Source organism: Orbicella faveolata, unplaced genomic scaffold, assembly GCF_042242905.1.
Source record: "Orbicella faveolata isolate gen_17 unplaced genomic scaffold, um_ofav_v1 contig_13, whole genome shotgun sequence".
Lineage (NCBI taxonomy): Eukaryota > Metazoa > Cnidaria > Anthozoa > Scleractinia > Merulinidae > Orbicella > Orbicella faveolata.
In genome coordinates, this window is record NW_028301540.1 from 9,217,501 (window position 1) to 9,238,103 (window position 20,603).

A 20,603-nucleotide genomic window follows, 5' to 3' on the forward strand; every position below is an offset into this window, starting at 1 on the left:
TGGTTAAGTCAACCGTGAGCCTGAGAGGAACATACCAAGTCGTGCGTAGTTCCTTACTAAGCTAGTGCAGTATATCTTCCTTACCTTTGATAAGTACAGCTCAAGCATCGAAAATGACGGGAATTTCTTCTTTTGCAATGTTATTGCCCGGTGTTGTTGTACTATTTCTCTTCCTTAGCTGTGACAGCCGTCGTGACCTTAGACGGCAGCATAAGTTTCCTTGGTCATCTGATGGAATCTATATTTGACCTTGTCAAACAAATTGCTTGGCGCCTGGTAGCTGCAACAGCTTTAATTTTTATATTAAAAAATTCAAACATTTATTGTCTTCTTGCAAGCACAAGTAAAATCATTTAAAAAACACGAGACAACTTTTTAAGGACATGTTTTGGCATGACTTATGCCCTGATCGTCTATCTATAAAAATGTAATTGAACAGATGCATACATGTTGAACATTCCTCTTGAGAAAATAGAGTTATAGCTTGTTCCCGGCGTTCGGTTAGAAATGGGGTAGCCGGCGAGAACAGGCTACTAGAGATTCTAATCGTAAAGCCAGAGAAGCTATCCTTATTATCCGAGTTAAGACGCTTGAACCTTGTGGCTTAAGCGTCCGTGATGAAAGCCAGCCAGCTACTCAACTGACATGTCAGCGGCCTGTCAATTCTTCCTACTTATGCATAGAGCGGTTTCACGTTACGTCATGGTAGCCATATTGATGTCCCAAAACAATAAAACGGCGGCCGCGGCCATGTTAGTGTACTAAACCGATCCTGAGGGAGTTGAACTCTTTTCTTATGTAAGCACTTTCTTTTGTTCCAATAAATTTGCATGGCTGCTGGCCACGAGAGTGAAACGCTCTATTACACAATATTTCACAGTAACTACTCTTTGAAACACATGCGTATAAAATATTTTGTTAGAAGGCTGGACAGCCGAAATATTGATTTAATTCAAGTCAAATTCTGCGTTGTGTCGTCTTTGCTTGAGTTTCGTATATATTTTCAGCCGAATTGAAGTATTTGCCATGCAGACAATTTGTTTTTCTTTTTTTGCACCGATTCAGTTTAAAGCTAGCTTGGAAATGGCTGTTTGATACGGAAGCTCCAAACGGACATCCACTTATTACAACTGGGAGTTTCTTTTTCGAAAAAATGGTAGTTAATGTTCCGAAAATGAGAGTTTCTTTTAAAAAAAAATTGAAGTTTTTTTCTAAAAATGGATGTTTTTTCTTGAAAATGGGAGTATTCTTTCTGAAATGAGAATTTGTTTTTTTGAAAATGGGAGTTTGGTTTTTGAAAATGGGAGTTTATTTTAAAAAAAAATGGGAGTTTGTTTTTCTTGAAAAATAGGAGTTTGTTTTTTAAAAGGTCAGGCCCCTCGTGGTGGATCATGATGCCGTAGAAATGGAAATATATCACCGAAACAAAGAAACCAAACGTCCATGACGATACGAACGAAACACTGTAACCGATAAAATTGAAATGAAATCACCGCAACTAACCCTAAACAGGCTAGCAGGAGTGTAAGCAGACTACAGATCTGTAGACTTGCACAGCCCGAAGAGCACTCCGATTACTATAGCTGAATAACTCTTAGGTTTTCGTGTTTACGGTTAGCCGTCGATGATAATTAGGTTTTGCCCGTAGTTTACCTAAAAATGTGGTTACGAAACCTGTGATGTTTTAAGTTATTCTGACCAAATATCTGAGCTGGTTTCAATGGCGTCCCACTAATTAAGTGTGTTTAAAAACTCCCCAACAATTTCATCATAGGCACTTCATAATGTTCTGTCTTCGATATTCATTAGAGAATCAAATCTATCAAATTCATCAACCTCCCCATTTTTTAAAACCAAAATCATGTCACAGTCTTTGATTGTGTTCAAACGATGAGCTATAATGATCACTGTGGAATCCTTTAATTTCTCACGCACTACGTTCCAGATTGTTTTTTCTGTTTCTGGGTCAACATGTGAGGTAGGCTCATCCAAAACGATGATCTTGCTTCGTTGCAAAAGCACGCGCGCCAAGCAAACCAGCTGTCGTTCTCCCACACTGACATTTGCGCCATGTTCCAGCAGCTCGTGATCAAGCTGTCCCTCAAAACTCTCTACCAGTTCTTTCAGTTGCACATCTTCTAAAGCTCTCCATAAATCTACGTCTTGAAACTGCTCCGCAAGATCGAGATTTTTTCTTAACGATCCACTAAAGAGAACTGGGCTTTGACCAAGAACGGATATACATCGTCGCGCCTCTCGTAGATTGATCTCTTTCATTCGAATCCCGTCCACCATTATCTCTCCTTCCGCGTCTGGCATGCGCATAAGAGCTGCCACAAAAGATGACTTCCCGGCCCCAGTGCGCCCTGCAACACCGACCTTTGCTCCTGCTTTAATGTTAAGATTGATTCTCCTCAGAACTTGAGGACCTCCCGGATAGTAAATCAAAGATACATCTTGGAATGTGATATTTCCTTCGCTTGGCCAGTGATCCGGGGGAAGCCTTTTCACTTTGTGTCCTGGCTCAGATTCAAGTTCGGTGTACGTCATAACTCGTTCAACCGACGTCATTAGGTTCTCGACGTCCGAGGCTTTTCTGGTAGCGTATTGAGTCTGAGACACAGTCTGAATGGCGTAAACAAGTGCAAGGCCTGCTGAAGCTGAGTAAAACAAATGACAAATAATTTTAAAACAATTATTGGACGAGGTTGAGAAAAATGTCGAGATTTGTCGCGAGCAGATTAATTACACTGGCAAATCACAATATTTTGCGATAACCGAGTTCAACCGAATTGCTTTATCATTATCACTAAGTTTATTTTAGATTTAATTCTGTCTGGCAGCTCAGGGAAGCGATCCGCCATTTTGTCACACAAAAGCGCGGTTTCAATTGCGCATGAGCTGAATATCATTTGCAGCAAAACATGTTTAGACGGTACTACACATGTACAGACCATTATTTGTAGGTAGCTATTTGCAGGTCAAAATGCAGAAAAAATGCGTCGAATGATAATAGATAGTACTTGGAGAGAGAAACATATAATAATTATAGGGTGCAGGGAATCTGTCGCCCCCTTATTGTCTCTTGCTTGGAGGTGAACAATTTACGGCCCGCACTACATAAAGTCAAATTACCAATTAATTGTATCGACAACAAAATTCAACTTGATGAGAGGTATCCAGTTTTTACTTATAAGAATCGCAATTGAACACCCACAGGGTCCAAATATCGTAACAAATGGGGCCAGGGAGACTCAATGACAATGGTATAATTGATTCTATAAGGATGCAAATAATACGAAGCTACTGAAGGGATGGAGAAAATAGGTGTAAAGTGCGTGTTTGACGAGAAGAAACAAGAAAGACTAGATAGAAAAGAATAGAAATCGCAGAGTTCCCGATAACTTGTCTTCATAGCTTCTACGAAGGCTGAAAAGCATTATTACAGACATCTTGCATGTTCAACTACGCCAGATTGCAAGGTCAGCGTTATGAGGCTTGACAAACAACAACCCCTCTCCCTCCCAGTTTGGGAGGAGAGGGGCCTATCATGTCAACTTTTAAACGATCCCTTGATTACGGAAACCCCTCCAAGACTTATGCGCCACATGTAGTAAACTGACCCATAAATTAGTAAGTGTACTTATACCAACCAGCATCTTGAGACATGAAAACTGCCGCCAAAGCAACTGAACCAATTAACAGGGAAGCTAGAAGATCCAAGCGAACACCAAGCCATCTCCCACTGGCCATCACCATAATATTTGACTGGTTATGAACATCTTGATATCTGGAGGAAGAAATGCACAGTCTTTAGATAATTTACCTACTTGCACAAAGACCTCAAAATCCAAATCATTGCTGTTCTACCATTGCGTGGTTCGAAGTTAGTCTCAGTTGCTCAAGAGGGAGAGGGGGTCCAAAATCGTTAGACTCCCAGTCAAAGTCTCGGTTTTCAAACAAGTGTCTTGGTGGGTTTATCGCCCTTACTCCGGATTTAGGTGATGCTGTTTAGAAGAGTCTAATTTTCTTCTCACTCACATTAGTGTTGGGAACTTGGGGCCATTCTGATATGTGTTTGCAAATGGAGGCCATTTCTAATGAAACATTTTAGAGCTCTCAAACGTGAAGTCATCGAACTCTGGGCCAGGTATGGAATAGTAATAGGGTATTGAAAAATGACAAATCTCGTTCTTAAATAGGCCGACTTTTAGGCATTAGGCCGCATATAACCCGACCTAACATTTCCGGGAGTACCTCAATACCTTACCGAGTTATTTGCTAAAAGTAGTTTACCAACGTACCTATAAAACTGATCCACGAAATCTTTTTGTCTGCCTCTTGTCCGAATCGTGTCCAGTCCATTGAGAGTCTCAGAAAGGTGAGAGAAGACTGGGCTACGGCATATCGACTCCAACCTCTTCAGCTCTCTGGCCGTCTTCAAGTAATACTTGGAGATGTACACGACTGCCACAGTCGTTGGAACGACAGCGAGTAGAAGCCAAGGATTTGTGACAACTGGGACAAGAATTGATGCAATCACTAGCAACACCAACTGGATTGAAAACAGAAATGTTTTGGGGAGCAGCTCATCTACGCAACCTATATCTTTAGAAAATCGATTGAGGATTCTTCCCACGGGGTTTGAATCAAAGAAAAGAACCGGAGCTTGCAGAATAGCTACAACCATTTTGTCGTGAAGACGCTCAGAGCATTTCAGAGAAACGAGAAGGAATCCATACGCTCGTAAGATGGCAAACACGAAGGATGCACCGACCAGACAGCCATAAATAGCAAGGTTGGTCTTGTCTCTCTGATCGTCTGGAGATTTTCTTGTCAAAAGAGAGAGCCACACGTCTGGAGAAACTATCATCGCTATAATAAGAAGGCAAAAAGGTTATTCTTGGTGATTCTATCAGTCCATATAAAATATGATTCAAAATGTAATATATAATCGAACTTAATGGTTCAAGACGGCAGACTGAAATGCATGCATGACGTCATAAGTGACACCAGATGGGTAAGAAAACACATACCTACATCTAATTTTTAACATTTATATTTTAATATATTTATCTACACTGCCTGAAATTTAAATTTTGCTATTTTCACCCCATCTTATAATTAATGCGCACTTGGTCATTATTATGAAATTTGCACTTAAGAAATTTTAATCATGAGTCTATATCGCTCATTCTTACTGCTGCAGGATGCTTGCCCACTATCTACGTTTGATGACCATGAACGTTACTCCTTTCCTAGGCTGGGACACTTTATGCCCCTAAAGTCTTGTTGTACAAACAGATACGCCCAGGCGTAATAGGGTTAAATACATGAATTTACTCCGCCAAAAGTAACTAGAAGTTGAATAAAAGTGTGTTCAATTAAAATGAAATTTATCTGGTGTGTTTTAATACCCGAAAACAATAGAGTCACCTCTCCCTCCTGAATATTTCACTGCAGCTGTACGCAGATGGGAATTCAAAATAGCCTAACCCTTTAAATACTACCAAATTATTTTGGTCTGTCTGTGGTTCCAGTGCATTCGTTCAAAAGTAAAGTGTCCGGCTTACGCTTTATACAAATAAAATAAAAAAGACATATTTGGACGGACCCCACATTTTCCCTTTCGTCGAGTTCAAAACGACAGAACACGCGCAATGCGTCGGGTGATGTAGCAGCTGTCGTAAGGTCTCACATGAATGGCTTGCTACCCTTTGAGAGAACAATGGAACAAACAACAGAAACAATGCACCTAGCCCTAAAACAATAACAGCTGCTAACAATGTAAAGAATTACAAGCTTACGAGAGCTGCTACACTTCTCAATGGGTGATGCGTCAAGGACTTGAAGGCGCCTAAAGCTAAAACTGTCCGGGGGAGAGATAGCGGCAAAAGACACAACAGAAACGTTAGAGTATTTTACTTTTGGGTGTAAATAAATAAGTACTTGCCTCGGAAAGAGAACCTTGATAACCAGGGAATATCGACTGCGGCTTACCTTGAGTAATTACACACAAGGACATTATCCCGAAGATCGTCAATATTTGTGCTCCGCTTCTGAAGTAATTCCAATAAAGCTTAAATGACACCACTCCGATGGTGCGATCTTCTTCTGATATTTGCAGACCCTTGGCCTCATTGGGTAGCGCCGCCATGCTGTCATAGTTATCTGCAACATCGCTTTCCGTTTCATTCTCCCAAACAAATTCGTTGCTATTTTCCTCCTCCGGAACTTTCTTATAGAGCGGATCAACAGTCTTGTTCAGGATGCCTTGTTCTTGTAGCTCAGCAAAACTTCCCTTTTTCAACACTCGGCCTCTGTAAAACATAACCACTTCATCGGCTTCTTTCATATGTTGTTCTTGATGAGAGACCAGCAGGCATGTTTTGTCACTCAAAAAGCCTTTGATGCATTTTTCAAAGATGTGCTGGCCAACTTTGTAGTCCACAGCACTCAATGGGTCGTCCAACAAGTAAAGGTCCGCATCGGAGTAAACTGCGCGTGCTAAACCTACTCTCGCCCGCTGACCTCCACTCAGAACTTCACCACGTTCTCCGACAATTGTTTGGTCATACTCAGGAAACCGCTGGATGTCTTCCGTAAGGGCGCATGCTTCCATTACTCTGGAGTATTTGGGTTCATCGTATGGTTGGCCAAACAAAACGTTTTCTCTTATGGTTCCAGAGAAGACCCAAGCTGTCTGGGGAACATACACAAGTGTCCCTTGGAAGGCTATTTTTCCGCTTGTGTTTGAGACCTCGCCAGCGATCGCCGAGAGAAGAGTAGATTTTCCACTGCCCACTGGACCAGTGATGACTGTTAAACTCTGTGCCGCTGCGGTTAATTCGATATTTTCCAGAAAAAATTCATCTTCCCGGTTGAATTTTCTGTACGTCAAACCTGAAACGGCTAGAGCTGTCGGTTTCTTCCGAGCTTTTGTCTCGTCAGCTTCTTCCGTTTTCTTCGGATGTTTCGTAAGACCACTCCGTAATTTCCTGGAGTTTCTTTTTGCGTTAGCTGCGGCTTTTCTAAGATCACTTGACGTACCTCGCAAATTTTCAGAAAGGAAAAATTCCTCTATTCTCCTGAGAGAAGCATAAGCTTCGTATGTTTCTAGAAAACCGTACGCCAAGTAAAAGCAAATGCACTGTCGTAGTCTATTAATAAAACAGAGGAGCATGAAAGCATTCACGAGCGTGAGGGTGTGACCGGTCAATACTAGAGTTATCACCGCCACAAGGGTCGCCATTGGTACTGAACTGTACTCCAAGCCAGCAACTCCTGACAGAACGGTACTCTTGTCACGAATGACATTGATTTCATTTCTAAATGAAAGCATACAATCTTGAGTAACTTTTCGTAGGCAATATAGCAAAGATATCAGTGACGACACACATTGCTATCAATGTGCCAAACAAAGGGTTTATTATTATGAAAGAGCTACCGAGGCCGTTAGGAATGTAGATCTTATTAAAAGGGTCTCAATTTGGAATTTTAGCGTATCTCAAAAGTAAATTATCCGATTGGCAATTTGAAAAGAAAGCTAAATCAGAACGGCAAAACAACGTGGACTAGGCCGAACCGGGGTTCCCACATAAAATGGCTTAATCACCGCATGAACTTAGTTTCAACCACCATATCTCTTGTCTTCCAACCTTCGTATTTCGTCGCCTCATGGTTAGTGCGCTCAATTCGGGATCGAGCAGTCCGAATTCAAACCCTGACCGAGAACATTGTGTTGTGTTCTTGGGAAGGACACTATTCTCTCACAGTGCCTCTCTCCACCCAGGTGTGCAAATGGGTACCGGCGAATTTAATGCTGGGGTAACCCTGCGATGGACTATCATCCCATCCAGGGGTAAGTAGAAATATTCCTATACTTGGCTCGTATGCAGACTTTACCTACCTACAGTGAACCTACCTTCGTACGTGACTTATCTTTTCTCGGTACTCATCTTCCCACGCGCGCGTTTTAATGGCGCGAATTCCAGAAACCACCTGGTTCATCAAGGAAATGCGTTGGTCGGACACTACTGCAGTGCGTAAGCGCAGCTCAGCACTGGCAAAAGACAAGCCGGCAAAGTATGGAACAAGGAGACACAGAAAAAAGACTCCCATAAGAGCCTGCCATCCAATGAAGTACACAAGTAACAATGAGACTGCCACGAGTTCTAGGAGGCCAGCAAACTCTACGAATATCAACTTCACAACTTCTTGCTCCAGGCGTTGAACATCGTTTGATATAAGGTCAATGACGCGACCTGTTGTAAATTCCAGTAATGAATTCTTGCTAAGAAGTAGTGTCTGCAAGGAAAAAATTGTCAGTTGTCACTTACCACTCCCCCCTCTCCTCACCCCCTCCCCCGCCCTCTGGGTACGGAGACGTACCGGTGAATTAAGGTATGCTTTTTTAGCGTCGCTGTCCTGAATATAGACTTGCCACAAGTCGACCTTTTCTTTATCCTTGACTTACTTTAGAAAGTCTATCCTGAATAGGGTATACAATGAAACCCCTATTAAGTAGGTTCCCAGTTAAGCGGACACCCTTTATTAGGAAAATGGACACTGGGTCTGGTTTCGAGATTAGCGCCTTCTATTTACTTCCAACGAACGTTTATTCAGTGGACTTCTCCATAAACGGACGTGGACCCTAAAATTAGTTTTACTCATGTAATTCCTATAATCTGTTCAAAAACCCCTATCTGAGGACACCAGACTAAATTTACATTATAGCTCGGCAATTAAAGATTTACACTACTCGTGTTATTTGACAATTCTTTTAAATTGCAGTTCCTTTCAAATGGCAGATCCTACGCATACCAGCAGCCATTTTCGTTTGCAGCCCTATACCACATTTGTATTTCAAATTGAACTCGCCTTACGATCGTGCAATTTAAAAAAAAAATCAAATATCTCTCGTGGTATAAATCCTTAACTGCACTCGAATTCATACGACTACCTATACTAGTTTTACTACTTTATTATTACGAAAACGGCGCCTTATGAAATCATTTTCTTATTTTAAAAATCCCCTTCAATAAGCACGACAACACCTTTAAGGACGGTGCTTACTAAATACAAAGGTGTTTGCGCCAGGTTAGGACCTTGCGGAAAAAGTATATCTTTGCAACGGCTATCGGAATCCACAAAGAAAAAAGAGGGTAGCCACGCATTTTTTCGAGATAATTAGCCTCGAATCTCAACAAAAATGCTGACATCAGCATTTTTCTGAAAATAGAAGGAGAGGATATTTCTTCACAGCTTCCTTTAGAATTCGCCTTTACATACAGAAAAGCAAACACGTTTATAAAGATCTGAAAACTACATGGTAAATGGTAACATAAAAACCATTTTTGGTATGTTTTTAATAACAAAATCGTTGCAACAGCACTTTTAGCGTCTCTGACAGCCTTCCTCTGTTTCAGCTAAAATACAGTCTAAATATCTTTTGCTCACAACCAGAAACTAATCACCTGCTGAATAGGCTTGCCACTTCCATTTCATAACATAAAATATAGGGGTAACCACGCGTTTTTTAAAGTTATTGATCCTTTTTAAAACTTTTTATGGTGCCTGTTACATTTCTTCCTGTCACCTCCCCAGTAAGTCAAACATTTGCGTATCTCGCGCTTGTTTTGCGCGCGCACTACGCCATCTGCAGGTACATGTTTACAGTTGGATTTCAGGATAATTTTCGACAGATAACAGCTAGTTTTTCAGCTGGAAGACGTTAACAGTTCGTTGTTAGTGATATGCTGCTGTTCTGGTGTTCCTGGTTTAAGTACAGGTTCATTAAACTTGATTTGGTCACAGTAGGAAAATTTTGCTTTCAGTTTAGTCGTGTACTTGGTAGCGTAGTTGATTGCGTCATGTCAACCCAGCGCGCGCGTGGCGCTTAAACCATGCCTTGCGTAATGCGCAGAACGTGTGCGCACTATATAACAAAAGTAGGCACCGTCCTTAAAACGCCCTCGTTTGTAGGGCAAAAGTGGACGTGTGAACGGGCGGAGGTTTCACTGCGTTAGTTTCCACGGGCAATTCAGGATTGTCACAAAAAAAGTGGCAAGCCCGCTTACTCAGTCACATAAGCTTGCTCGTGTCTGCGACTAAATGGGGATTTAACGATATGCTTACCTTAAAGTAAACTAAACCTTTTAGAGCGCTGCTTATTTTGATAGCCAATACTTCGCATCTGTAATCAAACTGATGTACACCAAGGGACCCGACAAAGGCGTTAACGCACATAGCCAAGGCACAAACGTAAAGAAGATATCTTTGTTGTGATTCAGCTGCCATCAGTGTAGAGACGAGATATCCAAGAAACAGCGGCTGAAGAAGGCGAGAAACCGTAAACAAAACAGTCGTTAATACAATTATGAAAACGTCTTTGATAGAGACCATCTTTAGAACGCTTTTCCATAGGGACGGTTTTTTTCCATTTGTGTTGCAGTTAGTTCTTTCCTGGCTCCAGCTTGTTTCAAGCTGTTCAGTTAACAGACAAGTGGAGTTTGCTTTCGAAAGAGGCAAAAAGTCATGCTGCTCTAAAGCTCGTTCACCTCCAGTCTTAAAGATTACGTTCATCCAGGTAAACAAAAGAAGGGAGGCAAAGCTGGATTTTTCTTCATCGTCTTCAGTGGAGATGGTCTTGTACCCACCCTTTGCCATGACTTCTCATCTAGATCTTTAAACGGAGAAAAAAACAGTTTGTCTTAATCTCATTAGACTTAAGAGCAGCTCCGCCTTAGTATATTACTGTAAGCCGTAATAGTATTAAAAAAAGCCAAAATATGAACCGTTAGCTGTAAAAGCCATCACACCATTGAGACACCCTGTGGCTAGTACTGCAAAATACCTTTACTTCACATACATGAACTTGGTCCCGAAGACTCCAGAATTCATGCAATATTTACTTCTGAAATACGGATTGCTCTGTTACACGAGCGCAGCACCGCGTTCTGTCCCCATGGTGTCCGTATGAAATCAGTTCGGCTGTAGTGACACTCTTAACAACTTAAACAATGGTAGCAGAGATTTATAATTAAATTAACGAATCACGTTTGTCTAATACTGTCATACTCCACGCCACGCGCTCCACGCACTAATTTTGCTGAATCGCATGTCCAAGTCACTCTCCATAGACGACTCTAACCATTCGGAAGACTCGCGTCTCAAAATCACGTAGAACAGAACGGTGAAATCGCGAAAATCGGCTAATAATTCAAATTCTTCACGGGTCACGCAAAACCTTCAGGTCACGGATCACGAAGCATAATTTCCTAAATTCACGTTTCACGGAAAATAAAATCAGCTAATCACGCAACACGAGAATACCCCTGTACGACCCTCTACACCGGAGGAATTTGAAAACGGAGTTTTCACTTTGAAAACGCATCAAATATTTTTCATTCATGGCCACACTACGCCGGAGAAATTTGAAAACGCAACAATCACCGATCATTGCGTTTGTGTTTGAGTAAAACTCAAAAAGCTCCGTTTTCTTGATTGACTCGTGTGGACGGTAGGCCTAACTGTAGAAATAAAGCTGCGTTTTCAAATTCCTTCAGCGTAAGCGTGGACGCTGCCTCAAATCGCTTGATAATCACGGCGAAATTCTGTCATAAAATATACAGTAAATTGACAGCTGTACTTTAGATCTTGTCACAACGTTAACCTGTCAGAGTTTAGTGAGCTTCAGTCGAGCGCGATATGATTATTTATATTGACCAAGATTTATAATTTACCGCCAATAATTATCGACTTACTCAGACTTACCAGCAGGTAAATATCGAGGCAAAATGCACAATGACGCAAGAAACTACAAGTAGTTTTGCAGATTGGTAATCTGCATGCTGATGGTAAAGTTAGTTTTTCTCTGATAGCAATGTAATAACCTGACTTGATTACCGCCGGTGCGTGTAATGACCAACTGACTTTTTTATTCTTTGCTTTAGTTGAATTCCATTACAAGTAGGAATACATTATTTTCCCGCCAGAATTTATTTTCATTTTATTGACTTTCGCCTTAATGTTGGTCAAAGTAAGAGCAAGATTTTATACAGACGAATTAGTGATAGTAGTATCTGTTGAAGCTCTAATGATTTTTCTGATTGCCAATCGTATGTAACTAAATATAACTGGTAATTAGCTATACCGTATACGATAAGAGGTCGGTGCATTCATTAATAAGCCCGCGGATTATAATTTTACGCACCAGTGGGTTAACTTGGGTTTTGCACCCTCTGGAGTGTGGCCCGCCTTGATGCGCAAAAGAGAGTCTCGGTGGGGTAAACCGTCAACCGTCAAATGGCCAAAAAATTAACCGTCAAAGCGCAAAACTTTTACCGTCAACCGTCAAATGAGCAAGCAATATTAGCCGCCAAATGTCTCAGATATGCAGCATTTTCAAGACCTCGGTCACAGTTTTTCATTATACGGACCTCCCAGCCGGCAAATAACATATGTATTAAGGACGCTCGCGCTAATTGTTTCTGCGCATCCTTACCACGCACGCAAATTCACACGCCACGTCATGCATCGAGCGCGCGCGCTGAGTACTAAAATGAACAATGATAGGGCAGATGGCCATTGCTATAGCTTTGCTTGGATTTAACGATCTTGGACGTTCGGTGACCCCTACTTTTCTTTACAGAAACAGATTATATTTACAATCATCTCCACATTGTCCAAAAATGAACAAAAAATCAATGTGGGAAGTTAAAAAAAAATTCAAGATTTCTGTCCACGGGACATCGAATATGCGAATTTCGTCGTCTTGCGGCTGCAAGGCGCGTGAAACTATGACCGCTAAATGCGAACTTGTTCTTTAAGGAACCTCACCAGTTGACTAAATTCACTTCATAGGTCCACTTAAACAATATTTGGCAGAGAACATTTCACTTCAAAGATCTAATTGCAATATTTTTGGGCTTACAGACACTGTGGCCTTATTCGCTAAGAAGCCCGATTTTTTCAGATTTAGGGTGTTCTTCCGGGCATGTTCTCTTCAAAACGAAGTCGCTGACCCCTCATTTTTTTACATTTCTGACATGACTAACTCATCATCTTACTGTGGTAAAAGTCTCAGAAAAAAATCAGTCAAACCTGTTTTAGCCGACCCCATATTAAGCGGGCACCCTTTATTAAGTGGACACCAGTTTGAGTCCTAAATTTACTGTAAAATAAACCTGCATTCAGCGAACACTCGGACACCAATATTAAGGTCATGAAGCCATTTTGTTGTACAAAACCTGCGATAAGCGGACACTTCAAGGGCTTTTTACTTCCACAAGCTCAGCTCAGACAACTTTAACATTGTTCAGCGATGTCGTTTTAAAGCTAACTAGATTATTCCAGATTGATGCATTGACTGCGCTATGAGCAGTCTTTGATCTTACACTGTGTTACACTGTGTTAATAATTAACTATTATTACTGAACCTGTGCAGCCTAGAGCGGACACCCTGTATTAAGCGGACACTATTGAGGGTCCCAAGGGTGTCCGCTAAATACAGGTTTCACTGTATCTCAAAAATACATTTGTGCAAGTGTATTAACTTGCAGTCTCGGGAGCAGGCGATTAAAATATGTCCAGCGGTAATAAAGGTGATGTAATTACGTTAATTAGGTAAATAATTGACGACCAAAAACCTGATCTTTGTGCACAAATTATTGGACAAACTTGTATCCTTTTACGAAAAATTACAGCCAAATTTGCGCTTTCATTTCGTGTTATAAACGTCATTCTGAAAAATTAACCGTCAACCGTCAAATGACCAAAAATGTAACCGTCGACCGTCTAAGGGACGCCCCTCCCCCCCCTCCCCCCCCCCCCACTTCCCCTATGTGTGAAGGTTGTCGTGGAGGATGTAAATGCATTTTGTCCACGCGAGGAACCAGGGTCTGTACACAACCATGCCTGCAACACTCAGACGTTTTTAGGACAACGTTTTAAGCCGCAATTCGTACTTGCGCAAATCCACAAAACTTCTTATAGCAGAAGGCTTGCGATCTCTCATATCTACGTCATTTCCGGTTTTGTCCAAGAGCGCTAATTTTGAATGGCACGTTTAGAAACTTTGCTGTTTTGGCGAGAACTAACGAAAACTCGATGGCTTTTCTTTTGCAAATATCGAATTTATGTTAACTGCGTGGAGGCAGAGGCTATCAGCTATCTCAGAAATTCCATCTTTTACGATAAATGACCAGCTTCCATCCACGAAATCGCTAGGGGTGCATATTGATCAAAACATAAACTGGAATTGTCTTATACAGAGTATATATTTGTAAAAAGATTGCCTCTACTTTGGCTAAAATTAAAAGAATGCGTCATCTTGTTCCTTTTAATGTTCTAATTGATGAGTATAATAGCCTAGTTCAACCATATTTTGATTGCTGTACTGTTGGTTGGGGGCAGCTTCGGTTTCAGCCTTTCTGAAAAACTACAGAAGCTCCAAAACCGCGCAGCCCGTATTTATATTGTATGTAAGCAATGAAGACGATATTGATAAGCTGTTCCGGGCACTCGGCTGGCGAAAACTTATTCATCAAAGGCTAGTAGCTACCTCTGTTATGATGTTCAAAACTTTACATGGATTGAACCCTGACGGTCAATAATCTCGATTCGTATCTCGAAATGATATTACTTCGCATCGACTGAGGAATTCTTAGAATAAATTGGCTCTTCCACAGCCCCGCACCAATTATTTAAAGAGAAGGTTTTCCTACAGGCTACGTTGTGGAACAGCCTCTCTCATGAACTCCGATCTACAGTTTCTCTAGGCGAATTTAAACATAAACTGCGTCATTACAGAGACCCGGCATCCTTGAAAAGCAGCTTTAGTAATATGATAGGTTTTTATTCTTACAATACTATATTAATTGAAGGCTTTCGTGCAAAAAGGGCGTATATAGCATTTTGGGCCGATATTTATTTTTTGCAGGATCGAGCTAATTTTTGGCACACTGACTTGTTTTGACATGAAAAGCATCGCTGCATAATTGTTTTGGCTGATTTGCGCTTCGTTTTCGAGAAATAACGTATGCAAAAAAACTCAGTTTTCCGAGCGGCATCTTTTGGAGCGAATCCTTCGAAAGTGGATTTTGACGCAGCGCGAACTTAAACGGTTACTTTTAGCAGCTTCGACAACACGGTTTTTTTAGTTCGTATAGTGTGATCGTCCGGGTGAGTGTAGTTCTGAAAAGAACTGTTGTTGGTGACTGACGTTTCGACAACCTTAGCGGAAGTCATCTTCAGAGTCAAGTCCCTTGACTCTGAAGATGACTTCCGCTAAGGTTGTGGAAACGTCAGTCACCAACAACAGTTCTTTTCAGAACTACACTCACCCGGACGATCACACTATACGAACTACTGATACTCCTGGGTTCAAACCATTTACTGTGTTACGGTTTTTTTAAATAGATGTTTTGATTTTTGAAAGAAGTAGAGAAATAGACCGAAAAAAAAAATCGACCGACTTCGAATCGAGCCGGACGACAAAACAAACTCGAATCCGGCCCGTTCTGCGCCTTACTCGATTGCGCTAACGAAGCAACAGGAAAATTGTGTAATTGTATAAGAAATAAAACTAGCGGCAAATACCACGCTTCGGTGACTTCATCGTTTAGCAAAACAAAAGGTTTCTTTTGTTTTTTGCTCAACAAAAGATCTCCAAAAGATACCCTTGGAAAACTGAGTTTTTTTGCATACGTTATTTCTCGAAAATGAAGCGCAAATCAACAAAAACAATTACGCAATGATGCTTTTCATGTCAAAACAAGTCAGTGTGCCAAAAATTAGCTCGATCCTGCAAAAAATTAAAATCGGCTCAAAATGCTATATACGCCCTTTTCAGGCCTGAAAGCCTTCAATTATTAGTTGGTTTCGCTAGGCAGACATACATACATACATACTTTATTGTTACCTCCCCAATGGGACTTCGATAGAACCCCACTCTTCTTTACTATTAAACTGTGCTGAAGGAATTTTTACCGAGTATAAATGAAGTTATCAAGCCGGCCTATTACCCATGCTCCGTTATATGGGCTACATAGGTATGTGCGGCCCAAAGGCGTATAGTTTTTGAGCAGTTTTGGTCTGAAAAGGGGCATACATTTGACCGACTTGGACTGACATAGGGAATGTTTTTCACTCTGGTTTGGTATTAGGTATTTTGTTGGCAAGAAAATATTTTTTTCCGCATCAACATTGACAATTTTGTAGCCGTCTTAAATCTCGGTGCTGAATGTCACTTCTTACCGGAGTGTCAAATGGAAAATGTTGTAAGTTGATTACTCTTTGTTCCTCTTTGCTTTGTATACATTTTATTTCAATTAGCTAGGAGTGTCGCAAATTCAATTCTGACTGGTTCTTTTCATTTAACAATTAGACTATGAGCTCAAGAATTCTATCACGTGATAGCACTCAGCTATCACTTATAGAAATCGAGAGCGCATAATCTAATTGTTTTAGTATAAATCTATTACAAGTCATCCTCAACTTTACCTAAGTCCTCTTCACAAACTCTTGGAAAAAGCAAAGAAGCAGTGACCGCTATTTTGCTAACAACCCCACACGACCAGATATAGGCAGTGAGAAACGTAGCCACCGGGGGGGGAGTACTTTGGGAATTTCTGGATGGGGACGTGCCGCTGGGACCCTGGAACCCTTAGCCTATACCAGAGCTAGTTCAGCTGAATTTTGCTACCCGATACTAGAGTAAACTCCCCAAATCCCCCCATCTAATTTGATGATTTGCGTAAATTTAAACTTGCCGATTTGTTTTTTTTATATTTTTGAGTGGCAATTCCTGGATTCCTTAGTCTAGATAAAATCTTCAACCAACTAGTCAGTTTTGTGACTATTCTAGACCCAAACGCTCTGATTCATATACCCCATCCTAGAGTAAACTGAATTGTTCTTTTAGCCATAAAAATTATTTATTCATATGCACGCGACTATTTGAAAATTTGAAAGGAAGAATTCTCAAGAGAATCATCACATGCTCTGAAATGGGGCAACAAACCGCCCAGTCGAAAAAGGTCTATTGAACTGATTATGGAATCTAGTTAACTACGTATTTGCTGGAGCCCAGGTAATATATACCGCGCGCGCTAACCGGAACTCGATTTATGATCTGTATATAAACTAAGTGTTGATAAATTATTTTACATAGTTAGCGATAACATGCCCCCAATCATTTCAGATTTAGTTGTATGGCACAACAGTCCGTATAACTTAAGAGGACATAATAGAATGCGTTCACGTGACGTCATCAAATTCTCAAATCCAAAACTAAAGAGCCACTAAAGGTTTTATCCTCATCAGGCATAAGAGGTACTGAATTTATATCTGTTTACAACTTTCCAGCTCAATAGCGTCCTTCGTTTGGAAACCAGCGCATTTTGAATTTCGGGGTTATGGCGGTGCGTGACATGAAGCAAAGATCGCCTTTGTCGAAAAATATACACTTATCTCATGATTTTTAGCCATTTTAGAAGTTAAAGTATTAGGAAAGGTGCTTGTGTAAATGTTTTTTGGTTCGGTTCAGATAATCAGTTGTCAAGATAGCCAAAGTAAGTTCCAGATGTTTACACTATTTTCCGGCCGCCATATTGGAGGATTAAGGAGGTCCTCCAGCATGGCGGCTCTATAATTTTGGGCGGAACATTTCGACGAATATCTCAACTTTAGGACAACGCACACACCTTAAACTTGGAGAGCTGGTTTTTTTTTTATTTATCGTCTATAACATCACAGTTTCTTGACTTTATCCACTGAATGGTTTTTGATTTTATTTTTTATTGCGTGATAATGCACACTCTCTGTAAGGCCGTTGTTCCACGATTTTCCTCTTATTTTATGAAAAAATCTATTCGTTAATGACTTTTGTAGTTTAAGTAATTTTACAGAAAGGTGAAATCTGATCTCGCATTTAGGGAAATCAGATTTACCAGCTTATCCGGATAGTCGGTAGCGAAGAAGACGTCCGATTTTGAATTTTAAATTATTTTAAATTATAAAAGTATATTATGTATTGTATTGGATTTCCTTTCAAGTTTGATTATGCATTTCTCAAGCATGTTAAGGCATGGCTCGCAACCTTATTTGTATAAAATCTGAAACCAACCATAACTTTTGAACGATTTACCAAAACACCGTCAAACTTGGCAACAATATAAAACATATCAACCTTAATTCAGTTTTGGTTTTAAGTGTTGATTAGTTTAGACTACGAGTAATCCCTCTTTCGCTTAGTCCGTCTTGCGTGACGCGAAAGAAAACTTACCGGCCGCGCGAAGCGCGCAGCAATTTTTTTCTCGCGGTCTTGTTTCGCGTCACGCACGACGGACTAAGCGAAAGAGGGACTACTCATAGTCTATGATTGGTTGGGTCACGTGACCTTTTATCAATGTTTGATTGGATTAAAAGAAAATTGAAAATGTGGTGGCGAGATGCCATAGAACGGATATAACTTGAAGCTTTATGGTAATTGTTTTGTTGTCCCTTATATGGTTCAGGCCGGAATGGTTGGCAGTGATGTATCGTTTAAAGCCTTGGTCAAACGGCGCATGATAGTCGATGAGAGTTGATGATAGTCGGTGAAAATTCGGGGAGAATCATTCAACTAAGATCATCGACTATCATGCACCGTTTGGCCAGGCTTTTACAAACGGTGCATGATATTCGATGATAGTTGAATGATTCTCCTCGAATTTTCACCGACTATCATCAACTATCATCGACTACCATCGACTATCATGCGCCGTTTGACCAAGGCTTAAGAGATAAATACTAAAACAGGTCACGCGACATATATAACAAATTAGACCATTCCGGGCACGGATAGTTTCTTTGGGTAAAGGCAAAGAATAAGGGATATCTTTTCCTTCGCCTAAGTTAACCTTTCCCCACGCCACTTGAGATTTTACTATCGCTCGGATTATGATGTCATTAGACACGTGACCACCATAAAAATATCTTAAGCGATTTAAGGACGCCAAATTCCTATATAATATGTACTTAGGTACTAGTTAGTTATACAAGACCCCTCAGTCATGTAATGCTTTTATTCTCATCGTGTTTAAATAAAGGATCTTACTTACTTACCGGAAGCTTTAGTAACCGATATGACTTTTTGTCAGTGATCAATCATGTCTTACTGCGAACAACTCAAAAAGGCTTTTTAAGCTTACTGGTGATATTTGAAATAGGCATGTTTCATGTAATACTAGAGCCCATCACTATGGGTGTGCAACTCCCAGACTAAGCCTATGTCAATTTCTACAGACAGGTCTATTTTTAGATAAGCTTTTTTTCCCGCGAAATAGGTCAGTTCCGGTTTACATGGGCGCGCATCGGTAAGGAAACAAATAGCGGCCTCAGTTGGACATGTCCACTGAATCTTCCGGTGAAATGATGACGTCAAGTCCGTGCTTGTGATTGGTCACTGAAGTTCCTGCTGGGGTCTGAATTCGCGGTAAATTCAAACTAAAAATGGATCGGTCTGTGAAAACGCCGTGACAGGAATATGGCTATGGCTACACGCTCCTAGTGGTGGGCTCCAGGTAATACATATTTCAAGGAAGGTCAAAAATATTTTACGGAGTTCTTACAAAAAAAACTAAATGTTTATACACAGAGCAGAGAGCAGGCCCCAGGCTTAGCAAAAAGGCGAATAGCTAAGGTTCAGAGCAAACAATGGGCTTTGTCAGTCCAAAGAATCAGGTACAGCGCATGTGTTAGCAAACCTTTGCTCACTAGGGCAACCGTCGACCATTAACCAAAAACTACTTATTTAAATTCACAACGGCTGTTGCCGTGTAGGCCCTTAAACCGGATTACGATATCTTAAGCGCAGTTAATGTAAGAAGGAATTTTTACCATAATACTCTCTTTTTTATGTAAGAATATATTTTATAAGAATATCGAGAATGAAATTTGCGAAATCGTAAGCCGAATATCTTAAGAATACACCCGACGCTGAAAATTTGAAAGGAATACGATTTTGTGTGTTGAAAATTTGTAAATACAATACAATTATAGGTTATTAACTAAATAAACCGTATAAAATTTTTCCTTTCTCTAAACGGCAAAACTAGCCAAAAAGCAACAAAAACAGCACTAGCCGTATTTTCGATGCTGATAACATTTCTGCAGGACGCTATGTGCGTCACTCAGGCTGGCTCCAAAATTACTTTAACACCATCCAGACACCGTATACATTCGAAAATATCAATGTCAGACGCAATAATCTAAGAATACTCACAATAATATTTTCAGTCTAAAATCGGCAGAAAAATAAGAATATTCAGCCTCGGCCGGAAAAGAAAAAACAATATTCTTATAAAAAAAGGAGTGTATGAACTTTTTGATACCTCATCCAGCTGCCAATTTATAATTGACGTGTGTGACCAAAGGTTTTGTCGCGGCCTCCTCCAAATCGGGGAAACGGGCGTTGAGGGGCCTAACTGGCTGGAAGTGTGCTTGACGTTAAGAAATGAATCGACTCAGGGAATTCGCTTGCTGCTGGAGAGGAACTTGTCACGGGTTCCAAAATATACCGTCGGATCTGCAACAACTGGAAATAAGGACACTGGTAGAAC

The 20,603-nt window shown here is 40.7% G+C and overlaps 2 protein-coding genes across 2 annotated transcripts in view; both read right to left on the minus strand.

The window, feature by feature from the left end:
• Positions 1-218, minus strand: part of LOC110052657 (integrin beta-PS-like) — a 37,432-nt gene extending 37,214 nt beyond the window's left edge. Inside the window, exon 1 of the mRNA XM_089284497.1 lies at positions 85-218. Within this exon, the coding sequence (XP_089140623.1) occupies positions 85-108 (24 nt within the window). The 5' untranslated portion in view covers positions 109-218. The remainder of the gene's footprint in view (positions 1-84) is intronic.
• An 818-nt stretch (positions 219-1,036) lies between these two features.
• On the minus strand, positions 1,037-11,906 carry LOC110053349 (ATP-binding cassette sub-family C member 4-like). The gene is made up of 7 exons (XM_020759574.2): positions 11,776-11,906; positions 10,138-10,684; positions 7,925-8,307; positions 6,001-7,328; positions 4,305-4,875; positions 3,654-3,790; positions 1,037-2,660 (listed from the first exon to the last, which is right to left on the minus strand). Exons 2-7 carry the CDS (start codon positions 10,666-10,668, stop codon positions 1,780-1,782), a joined length of 3,831 nt encoding a protein of 1,276 aa, XP_020615233.2. The 5' UTR covers positions 10,669-10,684; positions 11,776-11,906; the 3' UTR covers positions 1,037-1,779.
• Between the last annotated feature and the right edge of the window lie 8,697 nt (positions 11,907-20,603).

Bases quoted from the DNA above. Each gene is read 5' to 3' on its own strand.
- LOC110053349 (XM_020759574.2), bottom strand. From the start codon at position 10,668: ATGGCAAAGGGTGGGTACAAGACCATCTCCACTGAAGACGATGAAGAA. The intron at 3,791-4,304 runs GTACGTTGGTAA...TTCTTCCTCCAG, and splicing joins TTCGTGGATCAGTTTTATAG to ATATCAAGATGTTCATAACC. The intron at 2,661-3,653 runs GTTGGTATAAGT...TGTTTTACTCAG, and splicing joins TTTCATGTCTCAAGATGCTG to CTTCAGCAGGCCTTGCACTT.